General features: G+C 49.8%; 1 protein-coding gene, 1 long non-coding RNA gene and 1 other non-coding gene across 4 annotated transcripts in view; 2 read left to right on the forward strand and 1 right to left on the reverse strand.

Annotated features, from left to right (window-relative positions):
• Nucleotides 1-3,492, forward strand: part of EIF4E2 (eukaryotic translation initiation factor 4E family member 2) — a 31,169-nt gene extending 27,677 nt beyond the window's left edge. Inside the window, exon 7 of one of the 2 annotated variants that reach the window (XM_086719946.1) lies at nt 877-3,492. In XM_086719946.1, the coding sequence (XP_086576072.1) occupies nt 877-916 (40 nt within the window). In that variant the 3' untranslated portion in view covers nt 917-3,492. The remainder of the gene's footprint in view (nt 1-876) is intronic. The other variant, XM_086719945.1, reaches the window with a different exon arrangement.
• On the reverse strand, nt 3,267-21,961 carry LOC147578746 (uncharacterized). Its single transcript, XR_015255636.1, has 3 exons — nt 21,822-21,961; nt 6,847-7,012; nt 3,267-4,543 (listed from the first exon to the last, which is right to left on the reverse strand). It is a non-coding gene; the product is annotated as an uncharacterized LOC147578746 (long non-coding RNA).
• Nucleotides 5,752-5,855, forward strand: LOC112849068 (U6 spliceosomal RNA). Its single transcript, XR_003222517.1, has one exon. It is a non-coding gene; the product is annotated as a U6 spliceosomal RNA (small nuclear RNA).
• Nucleotides 21,962-23,374: the final 1,413 nt, after the last annotated feature.

Here is a 23,374-nt window from a genome sequence, read left to right on the forward strand (position 1 = left end):
TGGCCAAGCCTGCCCACATCCAGTAGAAGGCAACTGAGAGGACGCCTCTGATGATGTGTCACATACATCCAAGCTTCTCTTTCAAGAATTCTAGCTGAGTGTCTTAAGGGTACTCAGATTCACTTCGTGGAACACCCTTTTATAAGGAGCGATAAGTTTTGAACTAAAGATTTTTCAGTTGGTTGGTTGATTTTTTTTTAAAAATACGTGATACAATCACATGGATTTTTTTTTTTTTTAATGTATGTGTGTGTTTGTGTGTGCAAAAGAAAGGGGTTTCCCTCCCACTCTCACTCCATCTGCTCAGGCTCTGCTGTGCTTCCCCCCCCCCCTTCCCCCATCTGCTGCCCCACGTAACAAATTGTTGTTGGTTTCTTGTATAGCCTTATAGACTCAATGTCCATACAAGCAATGTGAACTCTGACCTTATTTCCCCCACCCCCACTTACACAAAACGTGGCGTACTATGGGCACACACTGTTTTGCACCTTCTCAGTTTCTCCTGGAGAGCTTTCCGTATTAGTGTGAGCTTCCTTGGCTTGTTTTTTTTAAGCTGCACAAGTGTCCCATTAGATGAACGTGCCATAATATTCATATTTAACCAGTGCCCTTTTTATAGGTATTTGGGTTGTTTCTAATTTTTGGCTCTTGAAAACAGTTGAGTTGAAGTGTTCAAAGGGACTTGGGAGGCGGTTTGCTGTGTTGGCATTAGATTAGCAAGGAAGGGAGGTTCTGGGGTAGGTATATCAGGAGGGCCCTGGAGCAGCTGAGTTCAGGCCTCCACCCCCACTCCCATCCCCTGCCCCATGTGTGTGCTGTTGCCTATAGAAGATCTGTGTATTGAATGCTCTGTTTTCTCCCATTTTTTTCTTTCAGGGACAATTCAAGCTTTCGAAATACAAAAATCACATTGTGAAAGTACACGAGCTGGCAATAATCCTTTTCTGTATGTGTGTGTTTGTCCGAAATGGATGGGAGGTCTCCAGCCGGTCCTTCCATCTGCTCACTGAAGGGACGTCCCCGAGCCGTGTGCTCCCCTTTTGCACTCATTCCTGGAGGACAGATTCCGCTAGACACCCTCCAGCATCGCTGACTTTATAAAGCGGAAAAACAGAAAACGTGACTTTGTAATAGACAAACTTTTTTTTTAATGGGGTTCTGTGGGGGGGTGGAGTTCAGCCTTTTGTTTTGCTGTGTGCGGTCCAGATGCCTGTCGGGCGTTCTGCGTGCTCTCCTCTGCTGTACGAAGGGCATCGTGACCACGTGTACAAGCCAGAGCTGTCGACCGAGAGTTGTCAGTATTATGAATGTCTGTGCGTCCAGGAAAAGCTTTTTGTTGGAGAGTCCCGGAATGGCTATAAATGCTCTCTTCTAGCTCTGCCATTAAGTTATTGGGCCATTTTGTTTATTCCTCTCCCCTTTTCCCCCAAGCCCACCATTTTCTGAAAATGTGTTAACTGATTTTGTATAGTCTCCTGCCTTATGCCCTCCAGTTCTACCCTCCTGTGGGACTCTTTCTTCTTAGGCACTGCTGCACTTAGAATTTTAATCCAGTGGGCCACACTGGTTTCACCGAGGCAGCTCAGAAGGTATGCCTTGGTAAATCAAACTGGTGCAGAATCCAGTTTGATTAGGAGCTAGGTTATAATAGCGGTTCCAAGTGCAGGATTTGGAGCTGAGGGCAATGTCTGAAACCAGATGAGCAGGGCCTGTGTGTCCAGCCCGTTGCATGACCCTCATTGAGGAAGGGAAGCAAAAGCTTGGTTGTTGCCCAGTGTGAACACTTAATATGGTAAATTCTATGATCCCAAAACTGGGGCATCTGAAGAGAAGGTGACCGTGATGGGTGGCTTTCTTTGCATGGCTGTGCCTGTCTGCAGTGGTTGAGGAAACCTGCTTTCGGTCCTTGTCACCTGGTAGATAATGCTAGTAATGCGTGCTGACCCATGATGTCCAGACAGAAACCTCTGACAGGCCACTGCAAGCATGCTTTAAAAAAGACCAGTCAGGCATCAGAGAAGCCTGGTGATCTGACTCCAGAAGGACTGAAGTCAGAGAGGTCAAAAGAGCACCTAGGATTGAAATCAGTACTGAGTACGAGTCCCACAGCAGCCTGCAGGGAGCGCTGTCTTACTTGGCTCTTGTGAGCAGAGATCGCAGTACCTTAAATTAAGGCCTCTCCTAAAACCTGTCCTTGCCGGCCAGGGCCTTCGCCACCTGGTCTCAGAGAAGTCCTATGAGAGTAATAGGCGTTTCCTTATTGTATTTATATTACTCTCTTCCTACTTTCCAAGTCCTGAACCCCCTCTAATTACCACTGTCTTGGGATGCTTTTTCCCGAAAGAATGGGAGTGCAGGAGCCAAAAGGGAGGTGCTTCCATTACAGGTGACGTTAGATCGGATAAGAAGATCTAGCCATGATTTAAACTCCAGGAGTATGAAGAATGAATTGTAGTGCCCAGATAATTGTGAAGGGCTCAGGCAAACAGAGGAGCAACATTGGCTAAAATGGGGAGCGAAGGCTGCCTCCTGAGTATTTGTCTAGACCCCAGGGAGGGCTTCACGTTTGCCTACACTCAGATTTGCCATGAGAATTCCAAAGAGAGCAGACATTTGGATTTGCCCTCCTTGGGGCATCTACCTGTTGTGTGTGTGCAAGCAGGTGCGTATGTGTGTGATGTGTTCGTGAGGGAGGGTTCTGTCAGGCTGAGTGCTTGGGTGTACTGTCCATAGTTTTGCGCTTTTTTTTTTTTTTTTTTTTGTCTCGTTCAGATTTTTTAATCTCTCATGTTTTCTAGAACTGCTCATGTTTTCCTTCTTCCTTGGCATTGCAGTATTTGAAAGTTATCTTTTCCCATCAAAAGATGCTGGCCCCGTGCTGGTCAGAACAAGAGTTATTTCTCTCGGGCAGTGTCTTACCCGCAGGGCTCTCCCGGATATTCTGTCCAGCAGTTTTAAGTGGGAGGTTGAAGAGTCAGTTTAGCCAAACCACCCATTTTCCAGACTGGCTTGAGAGGTCCTTTTACTTCCTTTTGACTCCATGGGCCTCTGCTACACTGCAGTATGACACGGCAGTGGTTATGGTATCACCTACTCTGGGGACAAAGCGGGCAAAAGGTGCGCCCAGAGCAACCTCACCAACATGGTAGGTTGCTGCCTGGCGATGGGGAGTCACCTTCCACTTTGCACAGGTGGGCTGTTGTCCCCTGACCCCTCTGCTGGATTTTCCGTTTGAAATTGGCCCCTACCCTCGAGGGCTCTTCTCATTTTATCCTTCTATTCATGTGTGTGGGTTTTTTTTTTTTTTTTTCCTGTGACCTTGGCAGTGGCAATAATTATCCACCTAGAGAGAAGCTTGTGGTCTGCGATGCTCCAAGAATGAACTTCCAAGAATTTGCCAGTGGAGGGGCAGAGGCTGTGACAAAGTGATTTAGTGTTGCACTTTCAGAGCGATTGTCTACTGCAGTAATAAATGAAAACTATCCGCAAGAACCAGGTTGTGGACTCTTAATGAAGGGAAATGGGGGCACTGGCGGTGGTTGCGGCGAATTCTGCTCTTGCGTGCGTGGCTCTTTTAAGTCCATTCCGGCACAAAACGTGTAGGACAGTTCAGACGATGCAGTATCCTTGACATGCGTTCTAAAAATATTCTCAATTTAAAATTTTAATATCCAAATACAGTTTATTTTAATTCTCAACTTGGGGTGAAGGACTATTGGAACAGAAGGAAATTCAAAGGATTAGAATTTGAAGAAATCCCCAAGTGCCCGTGTGAAAAACCATGGGAGAAAGAGATGTTGCAGAGCCTCAGTCATTGTTGATGAAGGATTTAAACGATACAGTCTTGGGACTCCGTTTCAATAGATACAAGCTTCCTGTGTCTGTCAGTCATGGTCCAAATAGAAGACAGAACCCACGCAAGTCATGTTAACAATAGGATAGGATTTTTGACAGTGGAAGAACCAGGAAGCAGCAACTCCAGGAAGAGCTGCCTCCGAATGGGTGCTCACCCGGTGCTGGTGTCCCTGGGGCACAACAGAGCGGCTCCGGGGGGGGGTCAGAGGGGTCAGAAGTGACGACTGGGTCTGGCTGTGGCTCTGGGAACGTGCTGCTGCTGCTGCACGGGGGTGATGCTGATGGGGACAGGAGGGAACAGGTCCCTTTTCTTCCTCCGGCACTGAGGCCTCCCTCAGGTGCATCCTGCTGGAGAGGCCCAATGGGATGCCAGCTGGCAGAGCAGAAATGTCAGCAGAGTTCTGTGCCCAGCATCACACAAACAGTTAAAAATACTGGGCGTGAGGCTGAGAAGAGCTTAGTAATTGGTAGAACCTTCCCCTTTAGCCACACAGCATCTGTACCCACCCCTTGACATACATTTGAGCTTTAATACGATCACAAAAGCTACTTACTGTTTCTGCCCAAGATGTAACTGATTTTAAGAAGATGGACGCACTCTCTCCCAAACTAAGGAAATGTAAAACCCAACAATCAAGGTATGGATCTCTGGGCCATGTCGATTCCTCCCATCCAGTCACAGTCTTGTCTGAGGAGAATATAGGATAACAGAATGAGACCTAAGCCCTACACGGTAGGGGCGCCTGGGGGGCTCAGTCAGTTGGGTATCCATCTGTTGATTTTGGCTAAGGTCATGATCCCAGAGTCGTGGGACCAAGCCCCACATCAGGTTCTGTGCTGAATGTGGAGCCTGCGTATGATTCTCTCTCCCTCCCTCCCTCTCTCTCCCTCTCTCTCTCTCTCCCCCTCCCTCCTCCGCCCCTCTCCCCCATTCTCTTGCTCTAAAAATTAAAAAAAAAAAAAATGAGGAAAAGTAGACTACATGGCAAAGTTAGCTTCCAACAGAAACAGCATGAGATAATGAGAAGGAGTGAAAAGGAACGTGTGTGTGTGTGTGTGTACACACAGAACAATCCAGAAAGAATAGGTAGAGTGTGTTGTGAAGCTGGAGTTGATATTTATAACCGCTGTTTCCACTACCTGGTCTCTATTTCCTTTGCCCTCAGCCAGGAGGATCTCAGCTGGTCAGAATTCTTTTGGCATGGTTGATCCAAACCTTCATTCCTAAAGGGTCTGAATTAATTGCCCTGCCTTTATTTTTTTTAGTTTTTCATTCATCGTTGCTATTTCTGAGAGGGACCTACAGGATATTCTAGGTTCCAGCCACGGTCTTCCCTGCTCCTGTTGTATCGCAGCACCCAGACTTCCCTCGGTAATACTCTCCAGCCAGTAGACTAATCCCCAACTAGCTTGTTGGTTCAGTGTCCTGATGAGCCCCAGATAGCCAGGTGAGCCTCAATATGCAACCCAATGGAGCCATCGCTGGGCGCCTGGGTGGCTCAGCCTGTATGCATCTGACTCCTGAATTGGCTCAGGTCATGATCTCACAGTTCGTGAGTTCGAGCCCCGCTTCGGGCTCTGCACTGATGGCACGGAGACTGCTTGGGCTTCTGTCTCTCCTCTCTGCCCCTCCCCAGCTGTGCGCATGTGCATGCACGCACTCTCTCAAAATAAATAAATTAAAAAAAAAAAAATGGAACCATTGCTGTGTTCCCTGGTAGAAACATTCCTGCTCTGAAAACCAAAATCTCCAAGTCAGCAGAGCCCCTTTGAGTGGACCCGTGAGAGGAGCCACTCCCACTCCCATCCCTGGATTCCTGGACCCATGAATTCTGGTTGGGGGAGAGTAGTAAGGGCAAAGCATATACCGCAGCCTTTAAGGTAGAACTCTGCCCTGTGCTCGCTTTGGCAGCACCTATCCTAAAATTGGAACGATGCAGAGATGAGCACGGGCCCTGTGCGAGGCTGACACGCAAATTTGTGAAGCGTTCCAGATTTCTCTCTCTCAAAAAAAAACCTTCGGAGGGAAAAAAAGGCAGAACTCTGCCCTTTCAGGATGTCGTGTCCCCATGGCATTGTAGCTGAGTCTTCCATGGGCCATTTCACTCTTCTATTTATCCAGCTGTTTCTGCGTGGTGAGGGATGCGGTAAAAACCCGTGAGTTACGTGATCACAAGTCCATTGCCTGACTTCATTTGCTGTGAAATGAGTTTTTTTAATTAAAAGTACTGTGCAGGATGCCATGCTGGTAAGTAGGCATTCCATCAGTCCATGGACGGCCGTACTGGGAAACGCATTACGGGCAGGGAGAGCAAATCCACATCCAGGAGACGCATCCGCTCGGTTTGCCAGAGGCCAATGGAACTAAATCCAGCCCTCTTGCTTTTCTTTGAGCTCCGTCCTCTGGCCACCTGGATGGCCTCTGCGTTTGGGTATTTCTCATCTCCCTTTGTCTCTGCCCCTGGGCCCTGGGTCCACTTTCCCTGAGCTACAGTCCTGTGTGGTGCCAGTCGAAAGTGTCCCCCGGGCCTAGTTCCACATGACCCTGACACTGAACTGCCCTCTAAGACCATTCTGACTCAGGTTCAAATGTCCCGGACAAATAATCATCTCCACCCCCGCAACTCATAAAAGCACAGCTCTCTGACGTGTCTGCTGCAAAAGAACAGAGTCCACAGTTGGCTTCTGCAGACCTTAGAATGTTCCTCCAACACTGGCCTCCTGCCTGGGAGCCTGAGCAGTGTGGTGCACGTGGTAGAGATGAACAGGAAGCCTGAGGCGGTTCCCTCCCGGAGCTCACAGTCGGCAGGGGAGAAGCCCCAGGACACAGCAAGTGGGGTGCAAAGGCAGGCGTGCAGAGTGCCGTGGGGCCACTCTGGGGGGCTGTGGCGTCCCAGGAAGGCCGGGGAAGAAGCAAGGCCTCCTGGAGGATTTGGGGCTCGAATGCAGTCGGCAGGTGCCCGGGCCGGCGGGCAGGTAACCCTCTCTCACCCGGACTCTGCAAGGTCAGACGTGGGAGCGGTGGGCTCCGTGCCGGAGGCGTTCCCGCGGTGAGGCTGCCACCGCGTGCAGTAAATGGTCCCAGTCGATGAACAGTTCGTCGCGCGAGGAGCTGGGATCACTTCATACACACGCTTCGCTTAGTCTCCCAGCGACCCTGTGGAGAGATTGTTATGGTCCCCTGTTTACAGATGAAACAGCAACTTGCACAGTCATGTGTCTTGTAAGGACAGAGATGGAGGTTGACCTTGGGTCAGCTGAGCCCCGAGTTCCAAACCTCCTCATGCAGGGAGGCTGTGGCTCACCTAGTGTGCAGGCCTTCCTTGGACTGATGGCACACGGTCGGGCCCAGAGTGGACCCAGGCCCTCTGGCTACATACTGACCCCTGCTGCTGCAGGGTGGTCCCCGTGGGGGAGAGGCCCACCCAGCCGGCCACAGAGAATCAAGAGAAAGCAAGCAGGGTAGCTTCCCCTGAGGCCCCAGTAAGGGGCAAGAGGGCACAGTCGTGTGCTGGCGGGGTGACGTTTATATCCTAATCCCCCGCCATCCTTCCAACCCCAGACCACACCATGCGGGTTCCACAACCACGAATATCTGCCCAGATTATTCTGTCTACAGTAGCCTATCACCTCGTCAGAGCCTCTGCACTGGCTTTGCAGGAAGCGAATTCCCACCCCGAGAGCAAAGCGTCCAAGTCTCTACACATCGCCCCAGCCAGCAAACCCAGACAATGAGGTTTGTACCCGGGGACTGACCTGATCGCTACTTTGACCTCCATCCGGGCAGGCAGGGGCTCAGAGCACCCCTCCACCGACCACACTCTCAATCAGCAACCCGAACGGACAGAGAAACCTGAATCAAGGAGGGCCAGACCACGAGCCCAAGAAGGCAGGTGGACCAACCAGATGTTCTGCAGCCGGCAGATCTTCCCGCTGTCCCCGGCTGGAGGATGGCTAACGTTGACGCCCCAAGAGCCAGAGGCCCGTCTAAGCCTTGGCCTCATTCTGCCCTCTCCAGACCACTCTTGCTCCCCTTCAGGAAGGTTCCTGGAAGGTGGTGGGAGTCCTACAGAAGCTGAGCACATGCTGGTCCCCCACCCCCATGATCTGTTTTCTCAGTTCTCTTCTCCCTCCTTGAAGTGTCCGCCATGCCCAGCTCCTGCCCCCCCCCCCCCCGCCCCCGGGCTGTGGTCCTGGCCCCCCCATTGCTGTCACTAATTCAGCTGCGTGTATGCCTTACTCTTGCCCCACCCGACCCCATGCACACCTTCTGTCTCTTGATGGTTCCCACTTGGCCCTTTTGACCTCCAAGCCCCTTCATTTCAAAAGCTAGGGGGCCGGCCCCTCCCGTGTGACAGAATGGCCAGAGGTCCCTGCCCTCCCCTAGCATGGTGCTTCTTGGGAGACTTTCAACAGGCAGCCAAGGTTGGGACCACAGTCTCGGAGGGGCCTCCTGCCCTCCTTCCCACCTGCCGACGTCTCCCTAGCACCCCCAGTGTCTTCCCCTCATGTAATCAGTGTGTTCCCACCGCCCCCCACCCCCAGCCTCCACAGTCCCACCCCAAATAGTGGCTCACTCTGATGTGGAGGACAAGGTAAAAGAAATGTAGAAGAAAAGAAAGAAAGAAATACCCTTTGCAGCCCGCTGACAAGTGCTTGAGACAGAGTGACCTTCCTCCGGGAACACAGCTGCCTCAAGTTAATACTTTGCTAGAGGCAAAAGGCAACCTTAGCTCGCCATTGGCCCGACCTCCAGGATCCTCTAAGTCTTCTTTAATACATAAAAAAATACATAAACTTTTCTATAATAACTTCATATAATATATAAAAGCTTCCTTTATCTCTACCCCTGCCCTAAGATACATGCTAGCCCTCCAAACAGATGGCCCACTGATACACATCTTCAGGGTCTCACGACTGAGGTTTTACTAGACAGGAGTAAATAACCGTATCCTAACAGAAGCCCCTCGAGGTCCTGGAAACCTTGCCTCCAAATTCCTTAGAGACTTAATGCTCCCTAAACCCGCCCTCACTTGAAAGTATACAGTCAGTCACGCCCCCAGTGCAGCTGTAGCCACAGGTCCTGTCCCCGTGCTTTAATTAATCCACCTTTTTGCACCAAAGATGCCTCAAGAATTCTTTCTTGACCATTCACTCTCGAACCCCAACATTTCACATCAACTCGACTGAGCCCAACACTGCTGACTGAAGGGCTGCCCATATTTCTTCAGTTAGTGCCCTCCTAGGTCATATTTTGGCCAGACTGAGTTCCTAGGGTGCCCCAGATACACCCTTGTTCTTCCTGCCTGCTGTTGGAAACCCCCCCACTCCACCCTTTGCCCACCTCTATCACCCTTCCAATATTGCTTCCTCCAGGGAGCCCTCCTGGTCCCCTCCCGCCTGAATTGCAGACTCCTTGCATTCCTATAGCGCTGGGCACATGCCAGTGCCCTTGTCTGTTCCTCCTGCTGGGGGTGGGTTCTGTGATAGCAGGGGCCACTCCCTTGTCTCAGGGGCTGAGTTGGAGCGGACACCCGCAGATACTGGCTGCCCAGAGAACCTTTGCCAAAAGCAGATGAACAAAATGCCTTAGTCATGGTGGTATTCTGCACAGCACTGCTTCTGCCCAAAGAACTCATTTGACGGCAAATGAAGTGCAGCTACGGGGATTGTGCGAGAGGGCTTCCCTGGTCTTGTGGATGGGCCACCACCCTGAAGCGGGGCGTGAGGCTGTTGATTTCTGTGTTTGAGTTTTGTACACTGGGGATTCATGAATTCTTGCTGCTTGTAGTAGTTGTTCGGATGATTCGCTTGGATTTTCCAGGGATGCGGATAATCTTATCTTCTAATAGTGAAAGGGTTCCTTTCTCCTTTCAGATTTGTATATCTCTCTCTTCTCTTCCCAGATTGCATTGGTTAGCACCTACAGTACATTCTTTTTCTTTTTTTAAGAATTTTGTTTATTTTTATTATTTTTTAATATTTTATCTTTAACTATTTATTTTTCGAGAGAGCATGCAGCACGCACGTGCAAGCAAGCCAGGAACAGGCAGAGAGACAGAGAGAGAGAGAGAGAGAGAGAGAGAGAGAGAGAAGAGAGAATCCCAAGCAGCCTCCATGCCCAGCACGAAGCTCAACACAGGGCTCGATCCCACAACTATGAGATCACAACCTGAGCCAAAACCAAGAGTCGGACGCTTAACCGACTGAGCCAACCAGGCGCCCCTCCAGTACATTCTTAAATCATGTTGCTACTAGTGGGCTTTTGCTCTTGCTCCTGACTTGCCAGGAATGCATCTAACAGTCTCCATGAAATACCATTCTGAGTTTGGAGCTAAGATATATTTAATCCTGTTAAAGAAGAGAACAAAAAGTGTAAACGTTGCAGGGCAGAGCGCACAGATTGTGAGAAATAGGCCCACGGACCCAATCAAAGGGGGATTCGGAGACTCGGAACACAGCGAAGCCAGGCTTTACTCAACATTCTTGCAAGAGAGGGTGTCTGATGGACAGGCACACTCAGGGAAATTACAGCAGGCAATGTATCTCCTAGCATGCAAGTCCCTCCCCTGATTCCTCATTGGATGAGCATTACAGAGGCAAGCCCCTCCCTTGATTCCTCATTGGCTGAGTACTACAGAGCTTACAGCCTTACCCAGAAGTAGCCTATGCCCAGGTAAGGTCAAAAATACATTCCTTGAGGTGATGCACAGACTTCACTTCTTTGGCACATACTCAGGCAAAGCCCTCGAAAAACAAGCCCACTAAATGAAGAGGGGGGAAGAAGAACCAGGAAGTGAAGTGTCTAACGGTTTGGGACTCCACTGAGGTGGGGGAGGGGGGCTCATATATATTTCCAATATGTAAACCTACTGTTAACTAGACAGCACAACTTTCATTTGGTATTTCTGAAAATAAATCATCTCACTTGCTTCTCACATGGATGTACAATTCTTTTAGCCAGTTCCCTTTATATAATGCACATTTGGTTTATTTCTAATCTTCTGCTAATCGGAAGAAACCTGCAATAACTAACTGGTGTATATCTCTATCATTTTGCACATGTACAGTCTCTGCAGGATAAATCCCCGGGAGCGGAACTGCTAGGCAGGGTCAGAGTAGAAGGACTTGATAATCAAGGCCAAATTTCTCACCAGCTTACACGCTCACCAGTGATGTGCCTGTTTCCTCACAGCCGCACCATGATATTGTGATTTATAAGAGATATATATATATTTGGTCATTCAGACAACCAAAACGTATTTTGCATATATGTTTGGGTTTCACTCTTGGCTCATAGCTCCCAAAACCTTTGGAATTTGCTGAGCAGTAAGAGTGATGGGAGCATCTTTTGGTGTGACCCTCAGTCTTTGTCCTCAGTTCCTGAAATCTATTCACAGCCACAAAGGTGAATGGGTGTCTTGTTATTCACAAACCCTTTTCTGGGGTATGCTAATGAGCGGCTTTAGGAAAGCACCTAAATCTGAGGGCTGGTTGCCTGGGAAACCAGTGTGACTAGATGGCTTCCAGGGAGGGAAAGAGGCTGGGGGCTGATCACCAAAGGTCAAGGATTTGATCAATCGCACCTCTGTAGGAGGCCACCATAAACCCCAAAAAGGTGGGGCTTTGGAAAGTTTCCAAGCTGGGGATGCTTCCTGGGGAGCCAGGAATGTCGGTCCCAGACTCCTCAGGGACAGAAGCTCCTTTGGCACAGAATTTGCCCTATGTATCTCGTTATCTGGCTGTTGATTCATATCCTTCAATTCCTCGATAATCTGGGGAGTTAACAGGTTTTCTGAGTTCTGTGAGCCATTCTAGCAAATGAATCGAACTCAAGGAAGGGTTAGTAGGGACCTCTGATTAAAAGCCAGTTGGTCAGAAGCATAGGTAGCAACCCGGGCTTGTGATTGGTGTCTGAAGAGGAGGGCAGTCTTCTAGGACTGAACCCTGCACCTGTGGGTGCACAGTGTCAGAACTGAGTGGAATTGTAGGATACCCAGCTGGTGTCTGAGCATTGCTTGCTGGCTTGGGGAGCTCCCACCCACCCCCCCACCCCCCCACACACACACACTGGAATTAGGAGCAAAACACAAATACCTATCAAATGTGTATCCTATAAAATTTTTTGATTTATGCTAATTTTGATAAGTCAAAAAATAGCTCCATGTCATTCTTATGAGTGAGACTGAGTTTCTTTCATATATTTAAGAACGATTTGTTTTTGCTTTTCTAATCATAAATATATGATTAATGGTCAATAGACCATTTTTCTATTAAATTGATGGATCGTCTTTTTCTTATTGACTTCTAGTAGTTCTTGGTGTATTAAGGAGACCATCCCTTTGTGAGATGAGCTTGACCCATGCAAGGAGTCCAGGGAGGCTCACCCGATGTGATGAGATGAAGCCGCCATTCTGTTGGTGGCCGAGGATGGGCAAGAGAATCCAGGATGGGTTGTATCTTCTTAACAAGAAAATCTGTTTATGCAGGTAAGCTTGGCCCTAAAGTGGCTGCCGGCATAACTTACTGTGGAATCTAGGGTATAAGAAGACAAGGTGCCTTGAGGGCAGTGCGAGCATTTCTGCCCCCCATCCTCTCAGTGGGAGGAGCTACAATGTGTCTTGCTTGTGGCAGCTGCTGATAGGTCTTGCTCCGCTGTCTCCTGTACCTCTGGACGGTGTGAGCAAGGGTCTGGCCATGATTTGTCAACACACTTAGTTCCTTTCTCTGTCCAGTAATCACTGTCTCCTATGGACAGCCCTCCGCTCTGATCTGTCGGGTTGTCGAGTGCTTTCATCTGCTGCCCCCCCCCACCAAAAAAAAAATCACAGACCAGCAGAGGAATAAGTATTCTTTTCTAGATTGTCTGGTTGTGCCCAAGACGTTTTCACATCCAGAGTCTTGCTGCTATCTTTTTCTTAATGTGTATTTTTGGGAGAGAGAGAGTAATAGTGTGCACGTGAGCAGAGGGGAGGGGCAGAGAGAGGGAGAGAATCCAAAGCAGGCTCCAGACTCCGAGCTATCAGCACAGAGCCCGATGTGGGGCTCGGACCCATGAACTATGAGATCATGACCTGAGCTGAAGTCGGACGCTTAACCGACTGAGCCACCCAGGCGCCTGATGCTTCTATCCATTCAAGTTGGCCAGTCTTTCTTTTTATGACTTCTGGAGTTTGAATCCTACTTGAAAAGGCTTCTCCAGATGTACTGAGAGAAAGGCAAAGGCTTGGAAGAACCACAGGTCAGCGGTGGAGAGATGGGAACCAATCGTACTACCACAGAAGGGATTTCAAGAAGGGCCTGGCTTGCCCCAAACCAGGAAGGAGCAAGTGCAGGCAGGGGCTCCAGGTTCAGGAACTGGCCAAGCTGGTGAGGTTGCAACCAGAGAGCACAGACCAGAGAAAGGTGCTGGCAACCGGTACCTAACACGATTGGCCGACAGGCCACAGGAGGCAGGAAGAAGGTGACTCACGGCAGAGCAACAGGGTGGGCAGACAGAGTAGGAGATTCAGAAAAAGACTGGAAGGAAAGGGCCACCTGTACGTGATCAGCAAGACAGCGGTTCCAGGAGATGGCAGAGACTGGAGGGTGGGCAGGGAGAGGCGGCTGACGGAGGGGAGGCCGAGGACCCACGAGGGGAGATGTGTGGGGGCAGAGATGTCTTCCCTGGTGAGGACACAGGATGAAGCGCAAAGGGAGATCACAGCCACGGTAAAGCTCGCCTGCTGGCCGACACCATCGCTTAACTGGACACACCTCGTCCCTGAACGTGCGCCCTGCTCACCGGTATCTGAGCCCAGGCACCCGAGATTCTAACAAATCACTGTCCTAGCTTAAGTCCCTGTTACTTTCCTTGATACGGAAGGCGGCGGTGGCGGGGGGGGGGGGGGGGGGGCATGAATTAAACAAGACAGGGAGCCCCCGTGGCTCTTCTGAGCCTGGCCCCCTGATTTCACAGCCTTTGTCTGAGGCCTCAACTAGCGCAGAGCAAGCAGTCCCCTGAGCAGTGGTCACCTTAGATCCCGCGCAGCCTCAGGGCGGATCTAGGCGCCAGCCTGGGCTCAGAAGTGTCACTCCAGCAGCGTGTCAGCTCACCTGGACTCCCGTGTGTGGTAGCAAAGCATCTGCCAGGTCAAGGGCGCCTGCAGATGAAAGCCGGCGTCTCCGAGAACTTCAGCTTATGGAAGCCTTCCTGCAACGTGCAGCATTTCTTACTGCCGTCAAAGAGCCCAGTAAAATGCGAGGAGCTGCTGGAGTGAACCCTACAGTGCCGGGTTAGAGGAGGAGATATCAGCCTGAGAGTATGTTTACTTAGCTGCACACACATATGTACACAGAGAGACTGCAATAGATACAGGCGTGTGTAAACAGCATCGGCGGGTCTTGTTGATATCATGGGCCCTGACAGGATGTGACAAGGACACTTCACCTCTGAGGTCCTCTTCCCCAAATCCACAACCTGTCTCCTCATGAGAAAAGATCAGAAAAGCCCACAATGAGGGATAGTCTACAAAATTCCAAAACACCTGACCTATTTAGTTATATTCAATGCTATTCAAAAGTGTCAATGTCATGAAAGACCAGAAAAGACCTGGAAACTGTTACAGATAAGGAGAAACCAAGGAGACATGACGACTAGATGTAACATGGGATCCTGGACCAGAAAAAGGACGCCAGTGGAAAACCTGTGGAAATCTGGATAAAGTCTGAAGTTTAGCTAATGGCAGTGTACCAATGCTAATTTCTTGGTTCTAATCAATGTACCGTGGTTATGGAAGATAGTAATATTAGGAGAAGCTAGGTGAAGGGTGTATAGGAATTTTGTGAACTATCTTTGCAACGGTTGTGTAAATCTACACAATTATTTCAAAATAGGGGTGGCTGGGTGGCTCAGTCAGCTGAGCGTCCAACTCTTGATTTCGATCCCAGGATCATGGGATCGAGCCCCACGTTGGGCTCCATACAGAGTGTAGAGCCTGCTTAAGATATTCTCTCTCTCTCTCTCTCTCTCTCTCTCCCCCCACCCCGTGCCCATCTCCCTAATTCACGCTCTCTCAAATTAAAACAATAAACAATTAAAAAAAAAACAAAATAAAACTATTTCAAAATAAAAACTCCAAGGGGTGCCTGGGTGGCTCAGTCAGTTAAGTACCTGACTTTGGCTCAGGTCATGATCTCGCGGTCCGTGGGTTTGAGCCCTGCATCGGGCTCTGTGCTGACAGCTCAGAGCCTGGAGCCTGCTTCGGATTCTGTGTCTCCCTCTCTCTCTGCTTCTCCCCAGCTTGTGCTCTCTCTCTCTGTCTCAATAATAAATAAATAAACTTAAGAAAATTATTTTTATAAATTTTTTTTTTTTCAACGTTTATTTATTTTTGGGACAGAGAGAGACAGAGCATGAACGGGGGAGGGGCAGAGAGAGAGGGAGACACAGAGTCGGAAACAGGCTCCAGGCTCTGAGCCATCAGCCCAGAGCCCGACGCGGGGCTCGAACTCACGGACCGCGAGATCGTGACCTGGCTGAAGTCGGACGCTTAACCGACTGCGCCACCCAGGCGCCCAAGAAAATTATTTTTAAAAAGTCCAAAATCTTGCATGGGGGGTGATTCTTGATTTAAATGCCTCCATCTTGCTCCAAGGTGGGGCCTGGGATCCTGCTTCTCCAGAGCAAGTTCCTGAGGCTCCATCAGTGCCAGTAGCAGGGCATTGACAAACAGGCCTCTTAGTCTACCCACCAGGCTCCCCTACCCTGATCCTTGTCCTAAGTCAGCACACAGCTTCCAACGCTTTTGGTTCCCAGCTCTGACTGGGCAAGTTTAGCCTGACAAGAAATGAATGTGAGCCCCGCTTGGTACATGGGAAACATTTTGTGACCTCAGGTCAAAAGAGACCACGCTAGGGGCACCTGGGTGGCTCGGAAGGTTAAGTGTCTGACTTCGGCTCAGGTCATGATCTCACAGTTCGTGAGTTTGGGCCCCACATCGGGCTCTGTGCTGTCAGTGCAGGGCCTGCTTTGGATCCTCTGTCTCTCTCTCTCTGCCTGTCCTCCACTCATGTTCTCTCTCCCTCTGTCTCTCAAAAATAAATAAACATTAAAAAAAAAAAAAAGAATGAGGGGCACCTGGGTGACTCAGTTGGTTGAGCGCCCAGCTCTTTGTTTTGACTCAGGTCATAATCTCATGGTTTTGTGGGTTCAAGCCCAGATGTGGTTTGCGCTGGCATAGAGGAGCCTCCCTGGGATTCTCTCTCCTTCTCTCTGTCCCTTTTCCACTCGCACTGTCTCTGACTCTCTCAATAATAATAATAATATTTTTTAAATGATCCAAGCGACTTAAAAAAAAAAAAAAAAAAAAGACCATGCTTATGAGGCCGAATAGGACCCACCCCCACCCTGGCCACAGCAGGAGGAAAAGTGTTTAGGACCTCAAGTGGCAGGTGGTAAAGACAGAAGCCCCAACGAGGAGACACGGCTCCCGAAGGACCAGCAGAAAGGAGACAGGTGGGCAGCCCCAAGACTAGGAAGCATAACCCACTTTGCCCATCAAGGAGCCCCTCCTGATCCCCGACTCTGGGTGGGCTCTGGGTGGTCTGCACATGTCAGAGCGCTGGAGTCTAAATGAAGGAGGCACTGCCACCTGCTGTGGGTCACTGATGGGCCAGCGGTCAGACTGTCCCCTCCCGGGTTAAGGCATGCTAAGGCGGTCACAGATCAACCGAATCACGGCCAACAGGCAGGAAAGGGACACCGTACCAACACTAAGCTGGGTCTCTAGAACAACTATTGGCAAGATGGAAATCCAAAATGAGCTGAGGCTTGCAAAACTCACCACATGCCATATAAAAGACCGTCGGATTGATGATCAGAGCATAAAAGGAACTGGGGGCAAATGGTGTGAGATTAACAGGGGAAGAACGAACTGCCTTCTCTGTTAGAAAACGGGTCAACCCAAGGGTAGACCAGATGGCTGGAATAGAATCTGGGAGTCAGAACTGAGGACGACGGGCTGACCTCTGCTGCCTTCTGGAGCTGCCCTGGCACCGGTGGCAACGGGCAGCCTGCCGGTTTGGCCCCGAAGGTGCTAAATGTCCAGGCTCTGAGCCCCGGGCCAACTGGGAAATGCTCACGGCTTATTTATAAAATGATGGCTCAGTGGTAAGTTTTTCCAGACTGCAGCTGCCAGGAAGGGGTAGACAGGGGTGCTCTGAGACCCACCGTGAGCTACACAGGAAATTCCTCAAGACACAAGTCAACATGACGTAAGGTATCAACTGGTCCCGCACCTGTCGTGCCTCTGCCTTCTCTCCCAAGACCCAGAGGCCCAGGGCTCACTAAGTACCTCCTGGTCGTGCCCTTTCTTCCACAGCCCTTCTCCCCTCCAGGCAACCCGGCGCCCCTCCCCTGTGCTCAAGCCTCCCTTCTCACCGGACAACAGCACCATTATCAGATGCCTCTCTGCACACACTTTTTCCTGCTTCATCTCTACCAAATACACTTCATCCCTCTTTCTAAATGATTTCTTTTTTTTTTTTTATTTTTTTTTCAACGTTTATTTATTTTTTGGGGGACAGAGAGAGACAGAGCATGAACGGGGGAGGGGCAGAGAGAGAGGGAGACACAGAATCGGAAACAGGCTCCAGGCTCTGAGCCATCAGCCCAGAGCCTGACATGGGGCTCGAACTCACGGACCGCGAGATCATGACCTGGCTGAAGTCGGACGCTTAACCAACTGCGCCACCCAGGCGCCCCTAAATGATTTCTTATTTTTAAAAAAATGCTCATTTGGGGGCACCTGGGTGGCTCAGTCGGCTAGGCGTCCGCCTTTGGCTCAGGTCATGATCTCACGGTTCATGGGTTTGAGCCCCACATCAGGCTCTCTGCTGTCCTCGCGGAGCCCGCTTTCGCTCCTCTGTCCCTGTCTCTCTTCTCTCTCTGCCCCTCCCCTGCTCACTCACTCTCTCTCAAAAATAAATAAATACATTTTAAAAATAAGTAAAATTTAAAATGTTCATTTGATAAACTGTGGGGCATCCATACAATTGGTTATTATACAGTGATAAAAAGAAATAAGCTATTGGGGCGCCTGGGTGGCTCAGTCGGTTGGGCGTCCTACTTTGGCTCCGGTCATGATCTCGCAGTCTGTGGGTTCGAGCCCCACATCTGCTCTGTGCTGATAGCTCAGAGCCTGAAGCCTGCTTTGGACTCTGTGTCTCTTTCTCTCTCTCAAAAATAAATAAACATTAAAAAAAAAAGCTTCTATCGGGAGTGGTTTGACTTTCATTAAATGCTTCTTCATAGATATCAAGTGATCTTTTCTTTTCCTTTGCTATATTAATGGGACAAAATTCACGAATAGGTTATCGAATTTTTAAAAAATATTTATTTATTGGGGTGCCTGGGTGGCTTAGTTGGTTAAGCGTCTGACTTTAGCTCAGGTCATGATCTCTCAGTTCATGGGTTTGAGCCCCATGTTTGGCTCTGTGTTGACAGCTCAGAGCCTAGAGCCCCTGGAGCCTGCTTCGGATTCTGTGTCTCCCTCTCTCTCTCTGTCCCTCCCCTGCTCATGCTCTCTCTCTCTCAAAAATGAATAAATATTTTTTTAAGTTTGTTTGTTTATTTGTTTATTTATTGGGGGGGGGAGGGCAGAGAGAGCAAGAGAGACAGAGAATCCCAAGCAGGCTCCGCACTGTCTGTGCAAACCCCAACAGGGGGCTCGAACTCATGAACCATGAGATCATGACCTGAGCCAAGATCAAGAGCCAGACACTTAACTGACTCAGCCACCCAGGGGCCACAGGTTATCGAATCTTGAACCATGTCTGCATTCCCAGAACAAAGCTACTCGGTTGTGAAGGTTCCTTACTGAGGTCAAATGCAGGATTTGATTTGGTAACATCTGCACGCAGTTAGCACCCCCGGCCAGACTGCTCCGAGAGTTCCCCCTCCTCTTCACCATTTATTTATCTTCTTCTGCACTGCTTTGTCTCTTCCCAGCTAAAAACGACTTCCCACGCCCCCACCCTTTGTCTCTCTCTCCTTCCCTTCCCAGCCTCTGAAACGAATGGTCTAGGCCAGCAGGCACCACTACCTCACCCCCTCTCTCCCGAAGCCCAGAAGCCACTTCCCGTCCTCCGCATCCTCCCTGGCCTCGGGCGACCTCATGTCACTCGGCTTTCTGGGTGGGCTTCTCTGCCCCGGGGATCCCTGCCCCCACTTCTCCGTTCCTCCCAGGACCACAAGTCAAATCCTCCCCTTCTGCCCCTCTTTCTCTGGGCTCTTCCCACCATCAACAGGATCTCGGATTAACGTCCAGGCTCTTGCTTCCTCTCCCCACCTGCCCGCTTGACATGAGATGTCACTGTCACCCCATATTCTGCAGGTCTGAAAGAACCCGTCACCCCATGTGGCCTGGACTTGGGAACAGTGGCACCCCTCTGTCACTCCTGCAAGTCCTCTTAATTTTCTTGGGCACGCTTCTCATAGCTGCCCTTTCCCCTTGGTGCCTGGAAAGCTCTCTTGCTAGCACTGATGTCACTATGTAGCTGAGCCTTTGATACATATTCTCATTCTGTCCCTCCAAGCCCCGAGAGCCTGGTAACAGTGATCCCATTTTACAGATAAGGAAGCTGAGGCTTTAGGAAAGGAAGCAATTTACCAGATCTGGTATCCAGTAATTTCGGAGCCTAAGAAGAGGTGGGGATGCCTCAGGCACCCCTTCCTCAGCGGACCCTTCCCTCCAGGGTCTGTCCCAGGTCCCTGGATGTCTCACTGTCTGGTTTGTCTCCTGCTCCATTTTCTTCCTCAGCTGGTGATGAAGTCAGACACCCAAACACTAACCCACAGCCCCGATCTTGGAGGGATGTTAGGGAATTAAGGACCAAGTGGTCAATGATGGTACCTGGCTAGTTTAGTCAGTAGAGCATGTGACTCAGTCTCAGGGTTGTGAGTTAGATCCACATGTTGGGTGTGGAGCCTATGAATAGAATAGAATAGAATAGAATAGAATAGAATAGAATAGAATAGAATAGAATGGAATAGACTAATAAATCTTAAAAATAGAAAAGGACCAAGCTGTCAAAATCCTGTGGCCCCCAAAGTCTCAGCCCCCCCTTTACCATAGAAAGGTGGCTTTTGGGGAGGTGGGATTTCTTGTTGTGACTCCCCATTATCTAGAAAAATAACTTCAACATGGAAGTTTAATACCTGGAGGCAAGCGGTACAGGACAGGTGGAGTGGACACAGGCTTTGGGGTCAGGAGCTTGCTAGCTATGTGGCCTCACACAGCTCTGACCTCAGGTTCTCATCTGGGAAGGTAGTGATTCTCTACCCCCTGAAGCTCCGTTAGGATCAAGTAAAGTCCCGAATAAGCCGGGGCAGTGCCGGGGACGTAGTGGGGATCAATGAGCCGCAGCGATTACCAATAAATGTTGGAGCTAAGTGGGGGCCATGGTTCCTGTGCCCCAGGAGAGCGGAATGTAAGGGGCACGGCAGCGCCATCTGGCGGTCACTCCCCTTTGCTGCATTTCGGCCCTCTTCAGGGAAACCTACAGAACAAGTCAAGGCCACGGATACCCCAGGACCCTGTATCCAGAGGGGCTGGCCTCTGGGGGCCACTGAGAGAGGATAGGCAGGGCTTGAGCTATATGGGTGTCACCTGGAGTGTCCAGGTCCTGTCTCTTCCCACCTTCCCACTAGACATGAGATTTTAATGTCACCCCAGATCAAACAGGTCTGAAAGGGAGCGCATCCTCCCCATTCCCCCTTCCAGAAGTCTCCTTCATCTTCCACGACTTTTCAACAGAGGAGAAATTGACTAACTCCGCAATAACTTCTTCCGTTTTTAAATGATTCTTCAAGTAGGGGCGCCTGGATGGCTCAGTCAGTTGTGTCCATCATCCGCTCAGGTCACGAACTCATAGTTCATGGGTTCAAGACCACATAGGCTCTCTGCTGTGAGCACAGAGCCACTTCAGATCCCCTGTCTCCCTCTCTCTCTGCCCCTCCCCTGCTCGTTCTCTCTCTAAATAAATAAATAAATAAAACATTTTTTTTTTTTAATCTTAAAAAAAAAAAAGAGGCACACCTGGGTGGCTCAGTTGGTTAAGCTTCTGACTCTTGGTTTCAGCTCAGGTCATGATCTCACCGTTCAGGGGCTCAAGCCCCACATCAGGCTCTGGCAGTACAGAGCCTGCTTAGGATTCTCTCTCTCTCCCTCTCTGCCCCTTCCCTGCTCTCTCTCTCTCTCTCAAAATAAACATCAAAAAAAGAGAGAGAGAGAGAGAGAGAGAGAGAGAGAAGAAGAACAACACTGGCAGCCACCACAGTAACAATTAACGGTAGCAAGAAACATTATGAAGGTACATACTAAAACTAGTAAAAGGGGGCAAGAAATGGGAGTCTTACATGGTCTCAAAGTTTCACCCCACCAAGCATTTGTCAAATGCATAGGGAATAAGAGAAATTTATAGAGTTAGAATCTGGCAAGTACCACCTCTATCAAGTGGACTGTTATTACCACCAGTCGTGGGACAGAGGAATATCAGGTGCCACCTACTAGGTGTGTTTTTTAAAAACTGTAAGATATTTCAAGCACACATGGTTATTTGATATATGTATACATTGTGAAAGAATTCCCCCTAGTTAATTAAACACATCTGTCACCTCACTTAAGTGTTACCTACTTTGTGTGAGAGAACGTTTAAGTTCCGCTGCCTTAGCAAATTTCATTTACAGTATTCAACCACCCAATTTCTGTTCCGATTGGGCGCAGGGACGCGGGGATTCCTCACCACGACCACTAGGCGGCACTGTGGGTTGTAAGTCCCCCGCCCGGCGCGAGGTGTGAAATCCTCTACCGCCGAAGCCGGGTTTGTCCCGGCGGAAGAGAGAATCGGGACCTGAAAGCCTGCCAGACCCCACGGCCTCCTGCAGTCGGGGGGCCAGGGGTGTTGACGTCCGCAGTCGCACTCACCTGGAACGGCGGAGACAGGGGGAGACGCGCCGCGCGGCTCCTCGGCGGCGGCCTCCCCGGCGCTCACCCGGCGGGTCGCGTGCGGAGAGTGGGCGGGGCTACAGGGGCTGCGCGCAGGTTCCGCGCGGCACTGACCCCGGTGTTTTAAGTTAGGGCGCACCCCAGGCTGGAGACACCCCGGAACAGCTTATTTCTAAAATAGAGGCTCCCAGGCTCCGCCTCCGGAGATTCCGGTTCCAGCCGGAGGTTGCTGAGAAGACGCAGACCACACCCCGTCTGCCGGAGTCCGGGGAAGCGAAGCGAGGCCCTGTGTGTGAGCGTCTTAGCACTGCTTGCGGCGAGCGCATAGTGGGAGTCCGTTAAAGGGGAGCTTTTATTATGTTCAGGGTTAGCAGTTAGCCGTTCAAGCCCCTAGGACTGTGTCAGCACAGAGTAGACACCCGATAAATGGCTGGTGAAGCAGCCAGTTCTGAGAGCAAATAGGAAGAGAAGGCGAGGGTGCTAGATCACTCAAATTACCAGGTGGGCAGGCACAGATCTGTTTTTTCTTGACATTTTAATTAAGAAAGTAGAAGTTCAGGGGCTCCTGTGGCGCAGTTCGTAGAGGTCGCCACTCTTGATCTCAGGGTGGGGAGTTTAAGCCCCACGGTGGGCATAAACTTTATATATTTTTTTCAGATATTTTATTTCTTTTTAAAAAATTTAATGCAACCACCAGTAGAATAACATTGCAATAACGTTGCAGTTGCTAGGGGAAAAGAAAAAAAAAACAAAACACTTGACTTTTATAGCAAAAGAGAGGAAAGGAAAAACCAGGGGGGAAGCCTAAAGTACAATGACAAAGTAACTTCAAACATATTCATTATCATAATGCATTTACATAGGTTTAACTCTTCTGTTACAAGACAACGGTTTTTTCAAAAGGGGGCGGGGGCGCCTGGATGGCTCAGTCGGTTAAGCCTCAGACTTCGACTCAGGTCATGATCTCAGGTTTGTGAGTTCAAGCCCCTCCTTGGGCTCTGTGCTGACAGCTCAGAGCCTGGAGCCTGCTTCCATTCTGTGTCTCCCTCCCTCTCTGCCCCTCCCCCCTGACAATCTCTCCCTCCCATCTCTCTCTCTCTGTCTCATAAGTAAACATTAAAAATAAATAAATTAAAATTTTAAAAAAGCAGGAGAAGCATAAGGCCCTTAAAATGAAAACGAAGTTGAACAGGTCATATGTTCAACTTCGTTTTCATTTTAAGGGCCTTATGCTGTGATCAGGGAAGGCAAGGTTAAGTGAAATATAAAACCCCACTTCAATTATTCATTGATTCCCTCTCTTTCCTCCATCATCACTATTATTTTTTTAATGCCACAGTGGCTCAGGCACTGTCTTGGGGACCAGGGATCCAGAGAGGAATGGACTAAGCCTCCCCCAGGTACCCCCCCCAGTGGGAAGGAGAGATGTATTCATTACAACAGGGGTTACATCCACCTTAATGGGTGTTAAAGCCAAGGGCAGCTGAGGAGGAAGGCTTGCTCTCCTCATCTGGGTCACGCCTACCTGTTCC

The sequence above is a fragment of the Puma concolor genome, chromosome C1 (assembly GCF_028749965.1).
Source record: "Puma concolor isolate L17-30 chromosome C1, mPumCon1.1.hap2, whole genome shotgun sequence".
Taxonomy (NCBI): domain Eukaryota; kingdom Metazoa; phylum Chordata; class Mammalia; order Carnivora; family Felidae; genus Puma; species Puma concolor.